General features: G+C 39.4%; 1 protein-coding gene across 1 annotated transcript in view; it reads left to right on the top strand.

Moving 5' to 3' along the window:
* Nucleotides 1-7140, top strand: part of Arpc2 (Actin-related protein 2/3 complex, subunit 2) — a 40787-nt gene extending 33647 nt beyond the window's left edge. Inside the window, exon 7 of the mRNA XM_067136261.2 lies at nucleotides 3942-7140. Within this exon, the coding sequence (XP_066992362.1) occupies nucleotides 3942-3969 (28 nt within the window). The 3' untranslated portion in view covers nucleotides 3970-7140. The remainder of the gene's footprint in view (nucleotides 1-3941) is intronic.
* The last annotated feature ends 11919 nt before the right edge of the window (nucleotides 7141-19059 follow it).

Genomic DNA, 19059 nt, shown 5'->3' with positions numbered 1-19059 from the left:
TCTTTAAAAAATAAATGAAGTTTACAGATGTAAAAATTGGTATTTAGAATCTTCATAAAAAATAAAGAAACACTTATTTTTTTTGTTTTCTGAAAATCCCAATAGGAGGTGTGAAAAGGTGGTTGAATGCCTTTAATGAGGATACTTATATTTCAGAACCTGAAGATATTACAGACCTGCAAATTTGTATTTGGGATCTACTTTAAAAATAAAGAAACAGGTATTTTTTTGTTTTTGGAAAATCCAAATAATGGGGGGTGAAAAGGGGGGTGAATTTTAAAATGAGTGTGTCTACATCTTAAAACTTGTTCAGATAGGCGGTCAACGATCAGAATGGTTTGAAACAGAGGTGTCCGACAAGGAAGTGTCCTGTCACCACTCTTTTTCATGACAGTAATAGACAAGATCATAAAGTATATCAAGAAAATGGACAGTGAACCAACCTAATGCCCTTGTATTTGCTGATAATGCTGTTACAGCTGTTAGGGGTAGAAACTGACGCTGTTGACATACAGAAAAAAACGACTGAATGGAACAATGTTCAATAACTTTGAGCTGCAGATGAGTAAAACAAACACCATAAGAATGACCAACAGGGAAGGAACAAACTCAGATCCCCCTTTTGGAAGGAATCACATTAGAATCAGTTTCTCACTTCAGGTACCTTGGAAGCACAATCTCAAAAGACATCACTGTCAAGCTGGAAATACTAGACAGGATACAGAAAGTATCCAACTTTTACAGGCAAGTCGAAAACCAACTCTGGGACTGCAACACAAAAAACAACCATGTAATACACATACAGTACTTCATAGCATTTCTCACATATGGTTTAGAGACATTTAGTAAACAATGACTATTGCAGAATTCAGGCAATAGATATGAGATTCATTAGGACTATAAATCAAACTACTGAAAGGCCAAAATCAGGAATGAAGTAAATAGTAAGGTAACTGGTATTGAGGTCCCTACTGTATTTCCTTCCAAACGTGAGGTGCATGTCATACATGAAGACTTTAATTTCTGATGTTATTTGGCTGATGTAGTACTTCCGGCAAACTTATATACTCTCGAGACGTTGAATCTATGTGTTCCAACTGATGTTACAGTATTTGACCGTGTAGTACTTCCAGCAAACTTCTGCTTTCGATTACGTGCATACACATCGTATCACGGCACATGTTGAGTTTGTAACCATGGTAGCCTGCATTACTTCCAACATGCAAATATAAGAGATAAAAGATTGTGTTCCTTCAGAGCCATAGAAAATCTAAGAGTTATTGAAAAGACTGAAGAGTTAGGGAATCACGCAGCGGGACGAAAATATGACATTCCAGAATCGTGTGTTAGAGATTGGAGAAAGGACAGATAACTATCAAGCAGGAGCAGCAGGCGTGCTTTTGGTGGATTGTCAGTTAAGTTTCCTCAAGTAGATATTTATTACCACCAGTCACCAATTTGGATGTGCTGCAAGTACGGATATTTGTTAACTGCAGGCTATAAACATTGCACGAGAGCTTAATGTGGCGCATGATTTCAAAGCGAGCAGGGGCTGGATGCGTAGATTCTTTGTGAGAAATAATCTAACGAAGATTACCATATGCCTATCTTTAAATGATGAATAAAATGCTTTTAAATGTTTCTTACCATACTAGTTATGTCATAATTCTTCATTTCTTCACTTTTACCAACATTCAGTGCTTCTTTCATTTTAGATTGAATTCTGGTGGACTTTTTGTATATCAGTACTATGACGACTGCATTTGTGGGTACTGTTTGCATTTTAAATACTCCTTTAGACTTTTAAGACTTAAGTATTGTTAAATGTTTCAAGAAAATATTTTCATCCTAAATGTTTCCCCTCATTATGCCATCTAAAACTTGGTTGCATGTCTTATGCAAGGGTGCGTGGTACACAGGTAACTACGGTATTAGTGGTGGTGATTATTGTTTTAAGAGGAAGTACAACTAGGCAACCATCCTCTATATAACACTAATCAGACGGAAAAGTGGAAGGGGTCCGACACTTCGAAAAATGAGGATATCGGCCAAAGGAAGACAAGGGCCACGAAGGGCGTGAAAATGAAAGACTCCCTAGCCCTCGCAAACCTAATAGCGTCGGGGTTGGAAAAGAACAAGAGTTGACCAAGGGAGGTCGGACAGGATAGATGAAAGTGAGGAGCCTGGCACAAGTAAGTGGAAGCAATGCCAGGACTCAGCTGAGGGCCCCGTGGTCGCCAACCCACGCTCCAAAGTTCAGAGCCTCTGGGGCCCCTTTTAGTCGCCTCTTACGACAGGCAGGGGATACCGTGAGTGTTATTCTACTGCCCCCACCCACAGGGGGAAACTACGGTATTACCAGTGTAATAAAGAAGCACTGATTTAGGTGGCATGGGTGCGTTATGAAAGTGAACAGCGAAAGACCTGCCAGAAAATGCTTGGATTTTACTATCCAGGGAAGGAGACCAAGGGGAAGTCCAAGGAAATGCTGGATAGAGACACTGGAATCAGTTGTATAAATCAGAGGTCTCAAATAGGAAGATATCATGGAACAGAAGATGTATGAAGACAGAAGGAAGTGTCAAGCGCATATATACCACATCTGAAGAACTGGAGTTGGAGAACGATATGATGACGATGACCCTTTAATGAAAATGGAGTACAGTCCCATTGTTTTAAAAATGAGCTGTTGTATTATCTCAACGATTGATCTAAACTGAATTAAGATTCACCAGAGTTTTTGAAATCTCGATGTAACAAGATAAACAACTATAATCCTTTATTAGAACTAGAGTTGACTCAGAAAGGCTTGACTGAGGAATGTTAAAGAATGTTGGTGCTAAACGCTGCCCCTTAGTCCCATTTGTACAAGGATGAGGTGAGATGATATGATACCTTTCCTGACACCAACCTCAGTTGAGGGGAATGACAATGAAATGAATGATGGTGAATGAAATTGGTAAGGAGGTGGAAAAATTCGGCTATGGTATATGAATAGGGAAACCATTTTCAGGACAGCTGCCAAAGCGGTTTGAACCAGCTCATTTCCATAGCCATAATGCAATGACATGCACAGCCGCTCTGTTCGATAATGTTACTGCTAGTTACTAGGAACATTTCCGATTTTACTTTGTAGAGTTTCTGGGTGGGAATTAAACAAATGCAAGTTGCTAATTTAGCTTTCAAGTTTGAAGTAGCAATATAACAGCATTTCTCTTGACAATGGCACATCTAGGAGTTTATTTACTAATCATATGGAGGTTTTGCTTCAGTGTATACTTATTGCTGTGTTCCTTCTTTAACCTTCTGCCAGTCTCGGTGTGATATGAAGATTGTAACAAGGAAACATTAGTTTGCATCAGAGCATCAGGTGGAATTTGTACAAAGCTACATTCTGCTTGACTATCAATGGCTTGACAAGCTCAGACAGTACATGACTTTTATATTGCTAATTATGCTTTATCATGTTTTATAATAACAAATTGTTTGCTATTTTCTTTATTGTTTTTGGTAGATTTTTATCAGTTACCTACTCGTTTCAAAGGCTTCATGAGTGTAAATATAAGAAATCGGAGTTATTGTGGTTGCCATGAACTGGTGTTTTTTTGTTATTCTAAATCTCGCGTTGAGTGATGTTGCAGGCAGATTTTGTATCCCGAATTTCTTAAAGCTTCATAATAATCTTACAATGTAATATTTCCTTTTAAATCTTAATTTATTGTATTGTTTATGAATAATATCAGTCTAGAAGAGGCTGTTCTAATCTAGTCTTCCATTTTCTCCCTCTTGTCCAGAATTGTACATAGATAAATTCATATGTTCCTGTTTAGTTAATCCATCAATATTATGGTCAGGGAACACAAATTATAATTGGGTAAGAAGTAAATGACCCATTTGAAAATATTTCAGTATTCTTCCTCATAAGTGTTACTTGTTTTCAGTGGACGATCGTTTATAAGAAAGGAATGATTCATCGTGAACCATAGCGTGTACAAAGTGGTGTGTCCTGCTGTCCAGTCAGCATGCACAAGACTCCCTGGCTCATGATCCTACCTGCTGCCGACCGTATGTTTGGTGCTGTTCATCTTGTGGTGCACTTATCTCCTTCAGAGGGCGGCAAGGGGGCCTACATTATGGCAGTTTAACAAATTTAATGTAATCGGTGTAAGGTTTTGTTAGAGTTTCCAGCCATGAAGAAAACAATGCAATTTTGCTCTTAGAATTGGAGTGTTCTGTCTTTGTTGTTAAGACAGATTTTCTAGTGCTAGTTATTTATCTTAATTGTAGGCTGAATGTATAGGGGATAAGCAGGGCGTTTTAAGAAGACTTTTATGGCGGCCTTTCTTATTCTCTTTTCATTTCTACTTTAAATGGTTCTGATCCTGCTGCAAAGGAATTTCTCCTTTTATCATCATTTAATGCAGGTTTGAATAAGAAAGTAATGCTCCAATTCTGAGGTAACTAGGTAATTTCTTATGTATATGCAGGGTGGAAAGGGTATCACTTCGCTTACCGGTACTTTAACAGGATATTAACTGAAGTTGAGAAAGAAAATGTGTTTGGTTAAAGTGGCTTACTTTCGTCAGGAAGAATTTAAAGTGAATAACTTGTGGATGATTTTATTATTTGTTTCTTTTTATTATTTGTTCTGTGTTGTAAAGAATTATAAATGGAAGAATGTCCTTCCATTTTCACGTGTTTGAATTCTTTTCATAGTGATTTAAATATAATGATTATTCACAAATTAATTGAAACAGTTAAGGACATTAATGAATTACATCCACTAATTACGTAAGAATGATGTTGTTCATCCTGAAGTGCAGGTTATGTTCCCTTTTTGAAACTACTCCATGTATGAAATAGACTCCCTTTACCAGCGTTAGTGACTTTATCCTTTAAAGACCTCTTATTTTAGTAAGTAAGCTATCTGTGGCTGATATGTTTTTTGTTTGTTTTTTTCCACTCGAGAAACTTTTAGCGATTCCTTCAGAAGTTAAAATTGATAAAAGCAGTTTTCCACATTGAATTCGTTAATTGATTTCTTTCATGATATGGTACAGAAAAAAAAGAAAGCCAAATTCATAGATACTACTACTTAGTCAAATATTAGACAGTTATTTTGATGAAAACTAAGCCACTATGACCAAATAAGATGCATTTTAATCTCCTCGAGTAATTTCCTGTAGAGAGCTGACTACAGTATATGGTTTGAACCCTGCGTATATTCTTAACTGTTGCTCACAAATTTTCCAACTGGACCTAACACAATCATGTGCTGTGAAAAGAGTTTGGGGATCAAAGCAGGTATTAATTGTTGAATAACTTTTTTAAACCTTGTGAATATTGTAATTAATATCCCTGTGATTACTGTAAAATTGTATTAAGAGAAATGCAATAATTCTGCATGTGGAGTGGAAAATTATTTGTTAATGTAGTGGAATTACTATCAAAAATGAGAAAAACCACTACCTCAGACAGAGTGAAAAGAGATGGACCCAGTTCAGTTAGCTTGGTGAGTAATGGGATTGTTCCTGTGTATAAAAAGCAACCTTTATTTGTGCATTAGTGTTGTGCATCAAGTCCAGCTGTTCCGTCAAAAGGTGTGATAGAGTGGAATCTGAATATGATGGTAAGGAGACAGCGGGAGGAGGGAATTCTATGATGGAGCCTTTATTTTGTAAAGTTACTTTTTAATTTCTTTCCTTGTAAATTATTCCCACAGTTCAGGAGTTTCAATAGAATTTAAAGTGAATAACTTGTGGATGAAATGGTGTGCTGTCAATTACTGATAAAAAGAAACACTTATTTGTTCCTTATTGTGAAAGTCAGCAAGTTACACTGTGTTGTAATTGTATACATTTACTGCAGCCAGATGGTTTTATGTATAGAAATTTTCTTCGCACATGACTTTCTTCATTGTGGAAGGAAGATACAGCGAGATGCTTCGTTGTTATCGCTTGTTATTGTTACCTGTGGTTCAGCCTCATTGCTTGTTTGATTCCTGGCGTTGGTAAGTTCTTTGCTAGGAACAAGTGAAGAATTTGAATTCTTATCCTTGTAATTAAGTTCACTGTAACAAATTTCTCAAAGTTATGTTTTATAATCATTCAACCACTCATAACAATTTAAAAAGAACTATGGTAGATTGCTTATTCTTTTGTACGTAATTTAAGTTATGGTGATATAGAAAATGTCTTCCGATGTGAAGTGCTGAAGTCCACACTAAACAATTTTTCGATGCTAAAAAATCCCATAGATTCATAGCACCTCTCACATTGACTACTCAGAATAAAGTGTTAGATGTCTCCCTCTATCCTACCTGGAGGCTTTTATCTAGGTGCTTGAGAGTGGAAATTATGATGGACATTAGAAGTGCTGATATATTTTCTTGGATACTTGTATTTTCTCCTGTGCATTTTCTCTCTCATTGACAAATTGTATGGCAATTTCAGGAGATTGCTGGTCCAGTCTCCTACTCAGTCAGATATTTTAAAGATTCCCCTACTTCTCCAAACAGAAAGTACTGAGATAGTAAGCTGCCATTGTCTTTCCAGAGCTCTTTTCCTAGTCTCATCGGTAAACATATTGCCATCATTGTAAGGTGTAAATGAAAGTAATTTAACTTTTAACATTTCTTGTTTCATTGATAGTATTTCATTTATCATTTTGTTTATATTTTTAACATTTAAATCACTGAATTATTGATATAACAAAATAAATTAAATTTGTTGTAAAGTAAAATTTTACTTGTTGAATTCTGTTCTTTATTAATGGTTGCCTTTTCCAAGTGAGAATTTGGTTTCTTTAACTTAGATTCTCACTCTGGGGTAATCCAATGTAGTTGTTGCTAATTTATAGCATATATAAACTTATCATTGTTACTGGGAAGGTCACTGTAGACAAATGCAAACAGAGCAACTGATTTAGAAACACTTCATACTCTGGAATTTTTTCATGGTGTAATTTTGCACAGTTCCTAATTTTGACAGAATTGCCATTGGATTCTTGGCATTGTCAGCAATATAATATGGAATGATATCCTTTGTAAATGCGTGATCTTTTCTTTGAAAACATTGGATTGTAACTTTTTAAAATAAGTATTTAGCATCTTTCTGAAGGTGATTAAATATGGATAAAGTTGTTGAGAGAGTGAATTAGAACCCCTGCACTGATCCAAACATCCAGTATTCCTATTGAAAATTGTCTATTGGTAATGAGGGAAAATCAAAAAGTAAATGAGTTTTTTATTGCAAAAGCTGAAATATACATTTGGAGGTGCATGTATTTTGCCACCTTCCTACAAAATTCAGGTGTGTGCACCTTGCCTACATTGAGAGACTGTTGCCTAAAAATGGTAGCTACGCTTGAGATGTTTAATATAGTTTTGTGGGGTGTCATTTGGATTGTGTGATCTACACACATCTCTAACTGAACTGGTGTGTGTTCAGTGCATCTCGTATCTCAGCCCATTGTGGTCTACAACCCCCCTTTAGAGCCCTGTGTTACGCCGGATAGCAGCAGTACCAATGCATACCTAGTGATTAACCATAGCGCGACTCTACGCTGTATTCACTTGAGGACTACAACAATGTAATCTGTGTGTTAGAAGTACCTGTATTTGTGTCAGTGTTTATTACAATGAATTTGGTCATGTATGTTATTATTAATGTCTGTTCTACCAAAAAGAATGTTGCACAGCACCAACAAAGTTCAACACAGTGCATGTAACTCTCTTCGATGAACTCCTTGTGCTTTCCACACTCAAAGCAGTGTTGATGCAGTGGAGGCAGTGTGTCATTCTTTCTGGTTTTTCAGTAAAAGTAGCAACTCTAAATACTGTTGCATGTTGTACCACACCGGATCGTCTGCAAGGTGCCCTGCGATGTAATTGTCCAGCAAAGTCTCTGGAGGAAGTCATCATTCTTCATGTCAATGTTGATCCTCATGTGACCGGGCGAGTTGGCCGTGCGGTTAGGGGCGCGCAGCTGTGAGCTTGCATCCGGGAGATAGTGGGTTCGAATCCCACTATCGGCAGCCCTGAAGGTGGTTTTCCGTGTTTTCCCATTTTCACACCAGGCAAATGCTGAGGCTGTACCTTAATTAAGGCCACGACCGCTTCCTTCCAACTCCTAAGCCTTTCCTATCCCACCGTCGCCATAAGACCTATCTGTTTCGGTGCGAAGTAAAGCCACTAGGAAAAAAAACTATCCTCATGTGGCTGCAGTGATGATGCAGAAAAGTCAGTTCTTGGCATTCGGTAATTCTCAAATATTCAGCATGCATCCCAGACCTGCCCCCTTCAGACTTTTACCTATTCAGCCCACTTCAGCCGTGGTGACAAAGTCGACAGCTGAATGTCATAGATTGTATCCAGCCGAACGCTTTCTACCATTTGGGAATAGGAGAATTAGTGTCTCATCGGACGGATTCATAAATATGAATGGATGCTCAACGTTCCAAATATTTTGTGAATATGTTTCTGTTTGGCTGTAAAAAATGTTTACCCTATTACTTTTCGATTTTCCCTCATACACTACTTATTGTCCTGGTGAGTATAGTTTGTCTTCTTTATTTACTTCAGGCCGGGCTGATTGGCTCAGACGGTTAAGGCGCTGGCCTTCTGACCCCAACTTGGCAGGTTCGATCCTGGCTCAGTCCAGTGGTATTTGAAGGTGCTCAAATACGTCAGCCTCGTGTCGGTAGATTTACTGGCACGTAAGAGAACTCTTGCGGGACTAAATTCCGGCACCTGGGCGTCTCCGAAAACCGTACGGTAAAAGAATAGTTCATACTTGCCAAGTATTCCGGCTTTTCCGTAAAATGGACGGATTCTGAGTGTGTTTTACGGATGAACGTTATTGTACGGATTTTGAATATCCGCGCTAGGTTTCGCTTCTGCGGTCAAATCGAATTTGTTTGACTTTCGATAATAGCTGGTAATACGAGATGCAGTGTTCGAAATTCTACCGGTAAATGTATCGATAATCACATTATCGATTATCAGCGTGCTTTTGTCACCTGTTCGACCTCAACTGTTACTTCATCAGATGTTCCCAAACAAGTAGCAGGCTGTGAATTGATATAAAACAACTTTAGTAACTGCGTCGTGCTTCGTAGCAGCTGAAAGGCTTTGTTTGCGTGCGTGTGTAACAGTGGTGGTAGTTCTGAACCTTGTGGCATTGTGTGACGACGTTCTAAGAGATTTAGTAATGTACGTAATGAGTTCAACGAATTCGAGACGAGGCATGATGCGCCTTGCTGCATATGCAACCACCATTACGCATGAGTGGAATGTATAATCTAAAATGCTTCAGTTTGCTCCAATTCTTTCGTCAGGTTAGGTGTACGTCGTTATCAGACCCCGCATTCAATAACATATGACCACTGCTTGTGTTTACCGATATTTTGGTGACGAAGGAAATAATTCCTTACAATGTTATAGAGTATTCGCGTCATACTGTAATTAGGTACTTCGATGTATGATGGTGCAATGTGAAATTGTCTAGTTGTACGCAACAACTTGAAGACGATGTCCGAAACGCTTCGTGGATGTCGGTTATTTTTAAGAGATGTCACAAAGCACACCCCACTGTGCTGCTTATTTAAAAGAAGTAAAATACATCGGCAGAAATACTTCTGGGATGGTCCGGCACTTACAAACAAGTAATATCAATGAAGAGGAATCGTCACAGTAGTGATGGGCAACGCTCTCGCTCGAGACCGACGTCATAGATCTCGAGACCGATCCTCCTGTAATGCAAGCTGTGCGACGTACCAGTAACTACGACTGTAAACTTGATAGTATACCCTATATCATTGGCAGTTATTGCGTGAAATAACGTTCTCATATGAAAACGTGTGAGCCATACATTTTGTCAAAAGCCTGAAAAAGTACTGAATGTCAGTATCTTAAACTGTTCACGACATATTTGGGGTGAACATCTTAGCTGAATAACCCTGCATAATTTGTGAATAACTATAGATAGGATGTACACCTACTTGGATACCAGAGGCCTGCATTGTTCGAACTTGGGACGGGGAAGATGTGCTTTGCTACGTATGCAACCCCCATTACACATGAGTGGAACGTGTAATCTAAAATGCCCGACTTTGCTCCAATTCTTTCAGCAGGGGTGATAACGCTCTCGAGACAGATACTTGTGTGCTGCGAGCTGTGCGACGTGACGTCCCAGTAACTACGCGTGTAAGCTTGATATTTACGTATCATCAGCAGTTCTCATATGGAAACGTGTGTGACGACAAATTTTGTCAAAAGCCTAGGAAAGCACTGCATATTGAACTATGAGCTCCTTAATACCATTAACGAACTTGAAGACAGATTGCCAGTATCTTAAACTGTTCGAGTTATTTCAAGCGGACTTAGCTGAATAACCAGTATAATTGGTTAACAACTGTTATTAGGATGTAAACCTACCTGGATGCCTCACAATCGTTGTCGGCAGGGTAGCTTCTTGTGATTCAGACCGGGCTGGAGGTGTTATGTGACTATTCCTCTTCATTTACATTATGTGTTTTTAAGTCCCGGATCATCCCAGAAGCATTTCTGCCGACGTATTTTACTTCTTTTGAACAAGCAACACAGCGGGCTGTGCTATGTGACATCTCTTTAAAATAACCGACATCCACGACTTACGTTGCGTTTCGGACATCGTCTTCAAGTTGTCGCGTACAACTAGTACAATTTCACATTGCACCGTCATATATCGAAGTACATAATTATGACGGACATACTCTATAACGTTGCAAGGAGTTATTTCCTTCGTCACTAAAATATCGGTAAACACAAGCAGTGGTCATATGTTATTGAATGTGGGGTCTGATAACGCTGTACACCTACCAGTCGAAAGAATTGGAGCAATCTGAAGCATTTTAGATTACACATTCAACTCATGCGTAATGGTGGTTGCATATGCAGCAAGGCACATCTTGCCTCGTCTCGAGTTCGAATAATGCACGCCTCTAGTATTCAGGTACGTGTACCTACCAGTGCATACAATGCCAGAATGCGTTTCCTTTATAATTATGTTATACTGCGTCAAAATAGACTTCGGTAGAAATGAACGCCCTCGTCGCTTGTTGACACGTATTTACGAAATTGAGGAGGCCCGTGGTTAGCTATTCACATACTTGGCACAAACAACATTCAGCTTCGACTACCTGTAGGCCTTCGACACGCTGCTTGCCGCACAATGCGGTGACAACGCTCTCGAGATCTCTCGAAATTTCTCGCGAGAAATTGTGCCTGCGCTAGTCTCGAGACCTCGTCTCAGACTGCCCATCACTAATTAAGGGGTTCATAGTTGAACATGCAGTATTATTCCAGGCTTTTGACAAAATATATTGGCTCACACGTTTTCATATGAGAACGTTATTTAACGCAATAATGGCCAATTATATACTATAAAGTTTGCAGTCGTAGTTACTGGTACGTCGCACAGCTTGCACTACAGGAGGATCGGTCTCGAGCGAGGGCATTGTCCATCACTACTTTTCGTGAGGCATATTCTGCTTAATTTCCTAGTTTTATACGATCACGGAAACTGTTCCCAGTTTAAAGTGAAAACAGATGAGCACTCGTCAAGATGTAACTTCGTGTATTTAATTTCAGGGTTGATCATAACATATACAGTAAAACATCGATGCATCGTTTTTCATGGGGAAAATGACGACGGATGTGGGGAGAACTGTAAATGCGGGCAACATAAACATAGGGGGAATGCAAAATAATAAAATACGGGTACTCTATTGGAACATTTGTGGTTATATAAATATATTATTAGTATTATAACAAAAATGGCGCGTGGCCTCCGGAGCTGTATTTGCCTAAATACAGTAGAGACAATACGCGACACTTATGGATTTAGCCTTGTTGAAATGGGAGACAATTCTTCGGTGGCGCTCCTAGTGACTTGACTTGAAAAGTCGCGCTAAATTCAAATGTCAATGGAAATGCATATACGAAAATGGATAAATAAAATTACGTCTAGAAAGAAAGTATTATTGGGATATTAACTTCGAAGTTGCTAAAGCAATTCTGGATAAATAAATGAAGAATTATTTAAAATGTTATTATTTCAAAGACTGAAATTAGACATATAAACAAGATATGAAAAGGGTTGATCTTTCATTGATGCATTACTTTTTTTGCTTTAGCATTCCTGCCTGAAATATTACAGTCAGATTTGTCTTTTTTTCTCATTTATAAAACATTGTATCATCACATCAAGACACTTGTCAATAAAAATATCGGCACATTCCTTACACACATGATGCAGTGAATTAACATTTAAAAGCTGGACAATTTTCCTCTTAACATGAAGCCTACTAAAAAGAAAATCTATAAAATCCCGGCTTTAATCTCAGAAGTGGGATAAAAGGAAAGTATGAAAATGATGTCGATAGTGATGCTTTGAGGAATATTTACCGTACGTACAATTAGAGTAAAATGTAACATACCCTTGGCTGGATAGTCGAGGATTTTTAAAGTCGCTGGCCTGGAAATGATCTGAACATATCTTATAATTCTTATATAAGCGTAACGTCCCTTCTTTTTTGTACACCTTATCCAAACCACTTCTGTGACATTTCAAAACCCACAGATCACACCTACAACAACACATCGTTATTGAAGGTTAACTGCTGCACTATACAATAAAATATGCGTATCATATTTTAAGCCAGTTAAAATATGATTCGAGCAGGTCAGAAGATTATGAAGTACTATAAAAATCTCTTTGTCACTGGAAGAATATATACACAATATTACTTACATTTTCTTGTCACGAGCGAAGCGAAAGAAAGACCGCGCATTCTCCTCTACTTCATAATTACTGCAGCCAAACACAGCACATACCTTTCCCCTCATGTTAAGAGGAGATATCAAGGAATGACACGCTACTATTTAATCATGTCAACTCACTGAAAACGCATAAATAACACCAAAAACTTCACACACAAATACAAGTGCTCTTATGACAGAATCAGTAGTTCTCAGGTCTGCCCGCTAGAGAGAGCTCTAATAGCTGTCCCTCGATATCTCGCTGAGTGTCGCGTATTGTTTCTACTGTATTTGGTGCAGGTCATTCGAGTTGTCACGTGATAGGCGATCTACGCGCATATGAAAATGCGACCCTACCTAAGATGAATTCGAATGTTTAATTCGGTTAACAGACTGCCCCTGAACCGTTGGAATTAACCAAGGAAAGTTAAAATCCTCGACCCAATCGAGACCCCTTGAACCAAAGGACAGCACGTTGCTAACCATTCGGCTCGTACTATGCATACCGTATCAAAATATTGCAACCATGCTATAGGTCTACAAGATAAAAATAAAAAGCGTGACTTTTACGCCGTTTCCTTTCACTTTTCTTCACACATTTAGTAATAATTGAAAACCCTTTAAGTTCAGTTCTCTTATTGCAAATTAAAGATATACGTGGATATTACGGCGATAACCTGTATTCAGGAAAAGATTCCGTGGACCCTTTGCGAACAATAGGTCAGATACCCAACACGGCGCGACTCCCTCAGCTCAGACGATGTCACAGAGGTTAGAAATTCAACGCAGCGCGTCTCGAATGATGTCACAGCGGCTTGTGCGAAGCTGCCGACTTAGGAACTAGTTACAAGACTAGGCTATGAGAAAAGATTATTGGTCTGGCTTGGTTAGGTTCGGCTTGTTACAAGATCAACGAGCTAGAATAACATAGAGGGGCTGTAAGCCTGTCATCAGCGCTCCCTGCTTGAAGCAAGTTGATAAGGGGCAGCCATGTTAACGGTTGTTAAAACAAAGCGAATTGGCGCGAGAGCATATGTTGAGGTGACAGAGAGATCGTGCATGCCAATTTAATTCCCTAAGTTTTAAGAAGTGAAAACATAGATTCTCGCTTTCAAGAATGCCAGCCGTAAGCTCAACGTATGGTTGTTCTAATCGGAGTAATAAAACCAAGGATGTATCGTACTTTAAGTAAGTATTACTGAATTATAGCCGAGATTCCTTTTTGTAATTTCTGTTTGTAATTAAATCCATTTTATTGTTTACTTAGCGAAAGTACGGATAGCCACGGTAAGTATTTGTCGAATTTTGTTTCAGATTTCGTTTAAAGAACAAGGAATGAACGGAACAATGCGTTGTGAGGGCGAAAAGAAATAAATAGTATCCCACTCAATTCGGCTGCTTATGCTCTGTACATTTCCAGCCCTATTTAATTTTCATTCACATTTACAAATAAAGGAAATGGAGCGCCCACAACCAAGGAAACGTAACCACAAAAAAACACTTATTTCATTCAAACGTACACTAAGTATGGTAAATACAGAATTTTACTGCAAATTTTTAAATGTATACAGTCTTTATTGTAGATGTCTGTTGCCTTGGTTTGTAAAACTATGCCACACTTCATAATGGACAACTTTCAAGCTTACCTTTCAGCTAGTAATCCCAGTATGATATGGTAATGGGAGAAACATGATATCCCTCCTATATTATAATAAATAATTACACTAAACGATTATTGTGGTAAAGTATTCATGGGCCGCCTCTGTGGTGTACTGGTTAGCGTGAGCAGCTGCCACCCGTGGAAGCCCGGGTTCGATTCCCGGCTCCGCCACGAAATTTGAAAAGGGGCACGAGGGCTGGAACGGGATTCTATCAGCCTGGGGAGGTCAACTGAGTAGAAGTGGGTTCGACTCCCACCTCAGCCATCCTCGAAGTGATTTTCCGTGGTTTCCCACTTCTCATCCAGGCAAATGCCGGGATGGTACCTAACTTAAGGCCACGGCCGCTTCCTTCTCCCCCCCACCCACAAGGCCCCTGTTCAACATAGCAGGTGCAGCCCTCCCTCACATTTGTATCCCCCGACCCAATGTCTCACGCTCCAGAACACTGTCCTTGAGGTGGTAGAGGTGGGATCCGTCGCTGAGTCCGTGGGAAAAACCAACCCGGGAGGGTAAACAGATTAAGAAAGGAACACAGTACTCATGAGGATGCAATAATTTTAAAAATATGAACAGAATGAGGTTGTAACCTATTATTGTAGGTCCCTATGATTTTAAGGCTTCCTGTCATAAATATTTATGTCCATCGTTTTTATTCTAATTTACGCTTAACTACAACAACCAAGCAGGGTAACGCTCTTATTCCGATTTCGAGGCCTATTCATATGTCACTGTGCGATGATTTCGAACTACCGGTACCCTACAATCAACTGATCGTGATGTTGGCCTCGTGCCGCAATATGATGAAGTGGCGGTATTCGCTTTAATGCTTCAAGCTATCGGCAACGGTCTTTAATTCTCCCCCAGTGATTCTAAAATGCGTATTTTCTACACTTTTCGTCAACAGGAAACATGGCGGACTCTCGTTCTATTAGCTTCACCCAGGCAGCGCTTCCGCCTCTCTATGTTATTCTAGCTCGTTGTACAAGATTATTGCGCCATTTTATCTTTTCTTCAACGAAGTTGGCAGCCCTGTCCAGCCTATAACAACATAAAATGGTGGTAAATTTAAGTTTTACGCTGTCTACGTCTTAATTCTTGTAAATAAGAATATTTCTAGGGGTCGGTTAGTGGGTCGAGGAGAAGCGTTGGCTCTACGAGTCTCGTAGTGAGGTTGCGCGTGAATAATCTGCGCACAGCACTCCAGCCTACAAGATCCTTGTTCAGGACTAGCAACTCCGAATCGCTCGTACATTCTCGCAACAAGTTGCCGCTATTATATGCTTAAGAGTATTAAGCAGTCCCTCTAAATTCAAAGAAATGTTGCGTATATTTTTCTTAAGTACGATCGATCAATGCGGGAAAATTGTGACCGAGGACGAATAATTTTTCGACGATCGATGCGGTAAAACGACAGTTCGAGAAACGACGGATGCGGGGAAATTTAACATTGGTTTACATGGAACCTTTTTTGGACCGAATGAATTCAAGGATGAATACGGGAAAACGACAGTTTCGGGAACGATGAATCGATGTTCTACTGTATTTGACTTGTATGAGCATTGTTTATAATTGTCCCCCCCCCCCCCTGCCGTCCTTTTTCATTATGTCACAAGACTGTTACGCATGCGCGTATTGTTAAAAAGATTCCGCTGAAGGCTCTTCCGGATTTCTCTTTTCGAAAGTTGGCAGGTATGGCAGTTAGTGGGACGTAATACAAATAACATTATTTTATTATTATTTACTTCAGCCTATTAATTCTTTTGAGAAGACAATTTTCGTACTGATTAGTCTGTAGGAATTGAATATTGAGTTACTTTTTTTCCCTTAATATTACTCTTTAATGTCCTGGTGAAGAGCCTAGTTTCCAATTGGTTTGTAAGAATTTTATATTTAGTAATATTGTTCCTGAGATGTAAATGTAACTAGTCTGAGAGTGGAATGCTGTTGAAAAAATATCTATTAACATTATACTGAATGGTGAAGACATGGTCGCCCATGCCCAGGGGCAAGGTGGGGACGCCCCCCCCCCCCCCGCCCCGTAGCCCTCGGGGAAAGGACAAAATCTAATAAAGTCAGGTGTTTTTCTTTCAAGAAAAAGGTTTAAAAATCAGTAATATGTAGAAGTGGTAGGGGATACCGTGTGAGGTACTCTACTGTGAAATACAAGTCACCATTCATCTTCCAAAATATTAAAAATACTACATACCCTCAGGTCTAGCCCCCCCCCCCCATGGTATCCCCATACAAACTATCCTATGGGCGCCCATGGGTGGAGATTTTTTTTCATTTGTTTAACATTTAACTGACATGGCTAATCAATTCTGGTTGTGGTTATTTACCATGGTACAACTTCGCAGAGACTACAAAATGATATAGAGTGCTATTTTTTTTTTTTGCTAGTTGCTTTACGTCGCACCGACACAGATAGGTCTTATGGCGACGATGGGATAGGGAAGGGCTAGGAGTGGGAAGGAAGCGGCCGTGGCCTTACTTAAGGTACAGCCCCAGCATTTGCCTGGTGTGGAAATGGGAAACCACGGGAAACCATCTTCAGGGCTGCCGACAGTGGGGTTCGAAACTACTATCTCCCGAATACTGATATAGAGAGTGCTCTGGCATGAGATGTTTTCCCTTTCTTGAGTGCATAGGCTGTCCACACCTTGTGATAAGTGCCAATTTATATTTACATCAAAGTGCAGTTATCAAATTTGGGAAGGAAATCACGGACTCTGCAAAGATTTGCAAGGTAGTAAGACAGGACTGCCTGCAGTCATAAATAATGTTATTTATTAGCTTACCTTGTACTGTGGATACCATAGACAAATCGCCAGAAACAAATTACAGTACTGTATTTCACTTTTCTAATGTAAGCAGTTAGTAGGAGAAAGGTGAGTTATTTCATTGTTAATAGGAAAATATCCCATTAAGTCATATGTTAAGGAAGAATAGTGCAGTGTTTTTAAATTATTTTAAGTGGTTACTGAAATATGTTTTAATGGCATTTATCTTGACTGTGGACATTTGTTATACGTAATGAACTTCATTTTGGTTCCATATTGACTTCAAATATTTTAAAAATCTAAAAGTATTTAATTGTATAAAGTCCACCTGTTCAGTACACAGTTTTTCATTTGATAAATGGTGTGTCTAAAAAGCTACATAGGACATGCTTCAACCTTGCCTAGAGGTCATCATCAGCTAAAATAACACAAAGATGAAAGACATATAAAATAGTGGTACATAAAAATACTTGAGATAAAATACAATCAATAAATACAATGAAAATCTATGTTTAAAATGTACATAGCTTCAATCTTGGATGAATTTAGTTGTAACAGGTGTGGATCCAACTGTATTTAATACAATTATTGGTTGGCTGGAGGAAATACTTAAAATTGTGAAGACTGTTGAATGTTGTTATATTTGTCATGCTTCTGGAAACTGAGTGAAGTTCCAAAAGTCCGTTACACTTCTTCATGGAGAATACAAGTATAGCCAGGATCTAAAAGTGGAAAGAAAAGGCCGAGTGTGAGTAACTGTAGATAGGATGAACACCGGCCCGATGACCTTCGATGTTAAGCCCCTTAAAACAACAAGCAAGCAGGATGAACACCTACCTGGATACATCGCAATTTTCAACAGGGTAGCTTCTTGGGATGTTTACCTTTCAAAGATATTGTGTGTTTTTAAATGCAGGTTCATCCCAGAAGTATTTCTGCTGGTGTATTTTACTTTTTTTGAACAAGCAGCACAGCAGGTCGTGCTGTGTGGCATTTCTTCAAAATAATTCCACGTTTACGACTTTAGTTGCGTTTCGGACTTCGTCTTAAAGTTGTCGCGTATAATTAGACACAGTTACATGGACACGCACATGTAAAATACACCCGCGGTATCCGCTGCCTGTCGTAAGGGGCGACCTAGGCGCGGACATGGATTGCGGTTTGGTATAATGTGTTGGATCTCCTGTGGATGGGAGGGGCTGAATACATTCACAGGTAATCCCTGCCTGTTGTAGAAGGCGACTTAAAGGGTCATGTGGCCATGGTCCCCTCTATGTTTTTTTTTAGGGTTAGTTGTAGACCATTTCAAAATTTTAGGTGTGTGTGCTGCTCGGCGATAGAGCTCCTACGTGTGCGACTACGCTCGAAAGCTCGTGTCAGTAACCACCCAGGAAGCGGCGGGTGGGAGTGTCATGTACCCGGTAGTAGTATCCGCCTGACAACACAGGTCCCCGCACAGCCGAATGCCAGAAGAACACATTCTTATTATTTATTTTTACCTATATGTAGTGCTCTGTACATGCTATTGCGGGTGACTGGAGGAAGGGAGTCCTAGTACTCATTGCCTCAGTCCTCCCGTATTAGGCATCGTCCAACATCGGACCCCGGACAGTACCGGCTATGTTCTTCTAAAATTGTGTGAGTGATTTATTCGGTGACCGTTCAAGATTCGTACTAATGCCATCTAGTTTTCCCTCTGATAAATCTGTTCGTGTGCACTAGTGTTTTATTGAGCACTGAGCCAGAAGTTCCAAATGTATTTACAATTAAGGTACGGTACGTGAATCTGTGCTCGTGAGGGTGGCACTTCGTCAGGAAA

This window comes from Anabrus simplex, chromosome 1 (assembly GCF_040414725.1).
Source record: "Anabrus simplex isolate iqAnaSimp1 chromosome 1, ASM4041472v1, whole genome shotgun sequence".
NCBI lineage: Eukaryota > Metazoa > Arthropoda > Insecta > Orthoptera > Tettigoniidae > Anabrus > Anabrus simplex.
This window is presented reverse-complemented; position numbering and strand designations above follow the sequence as displayed.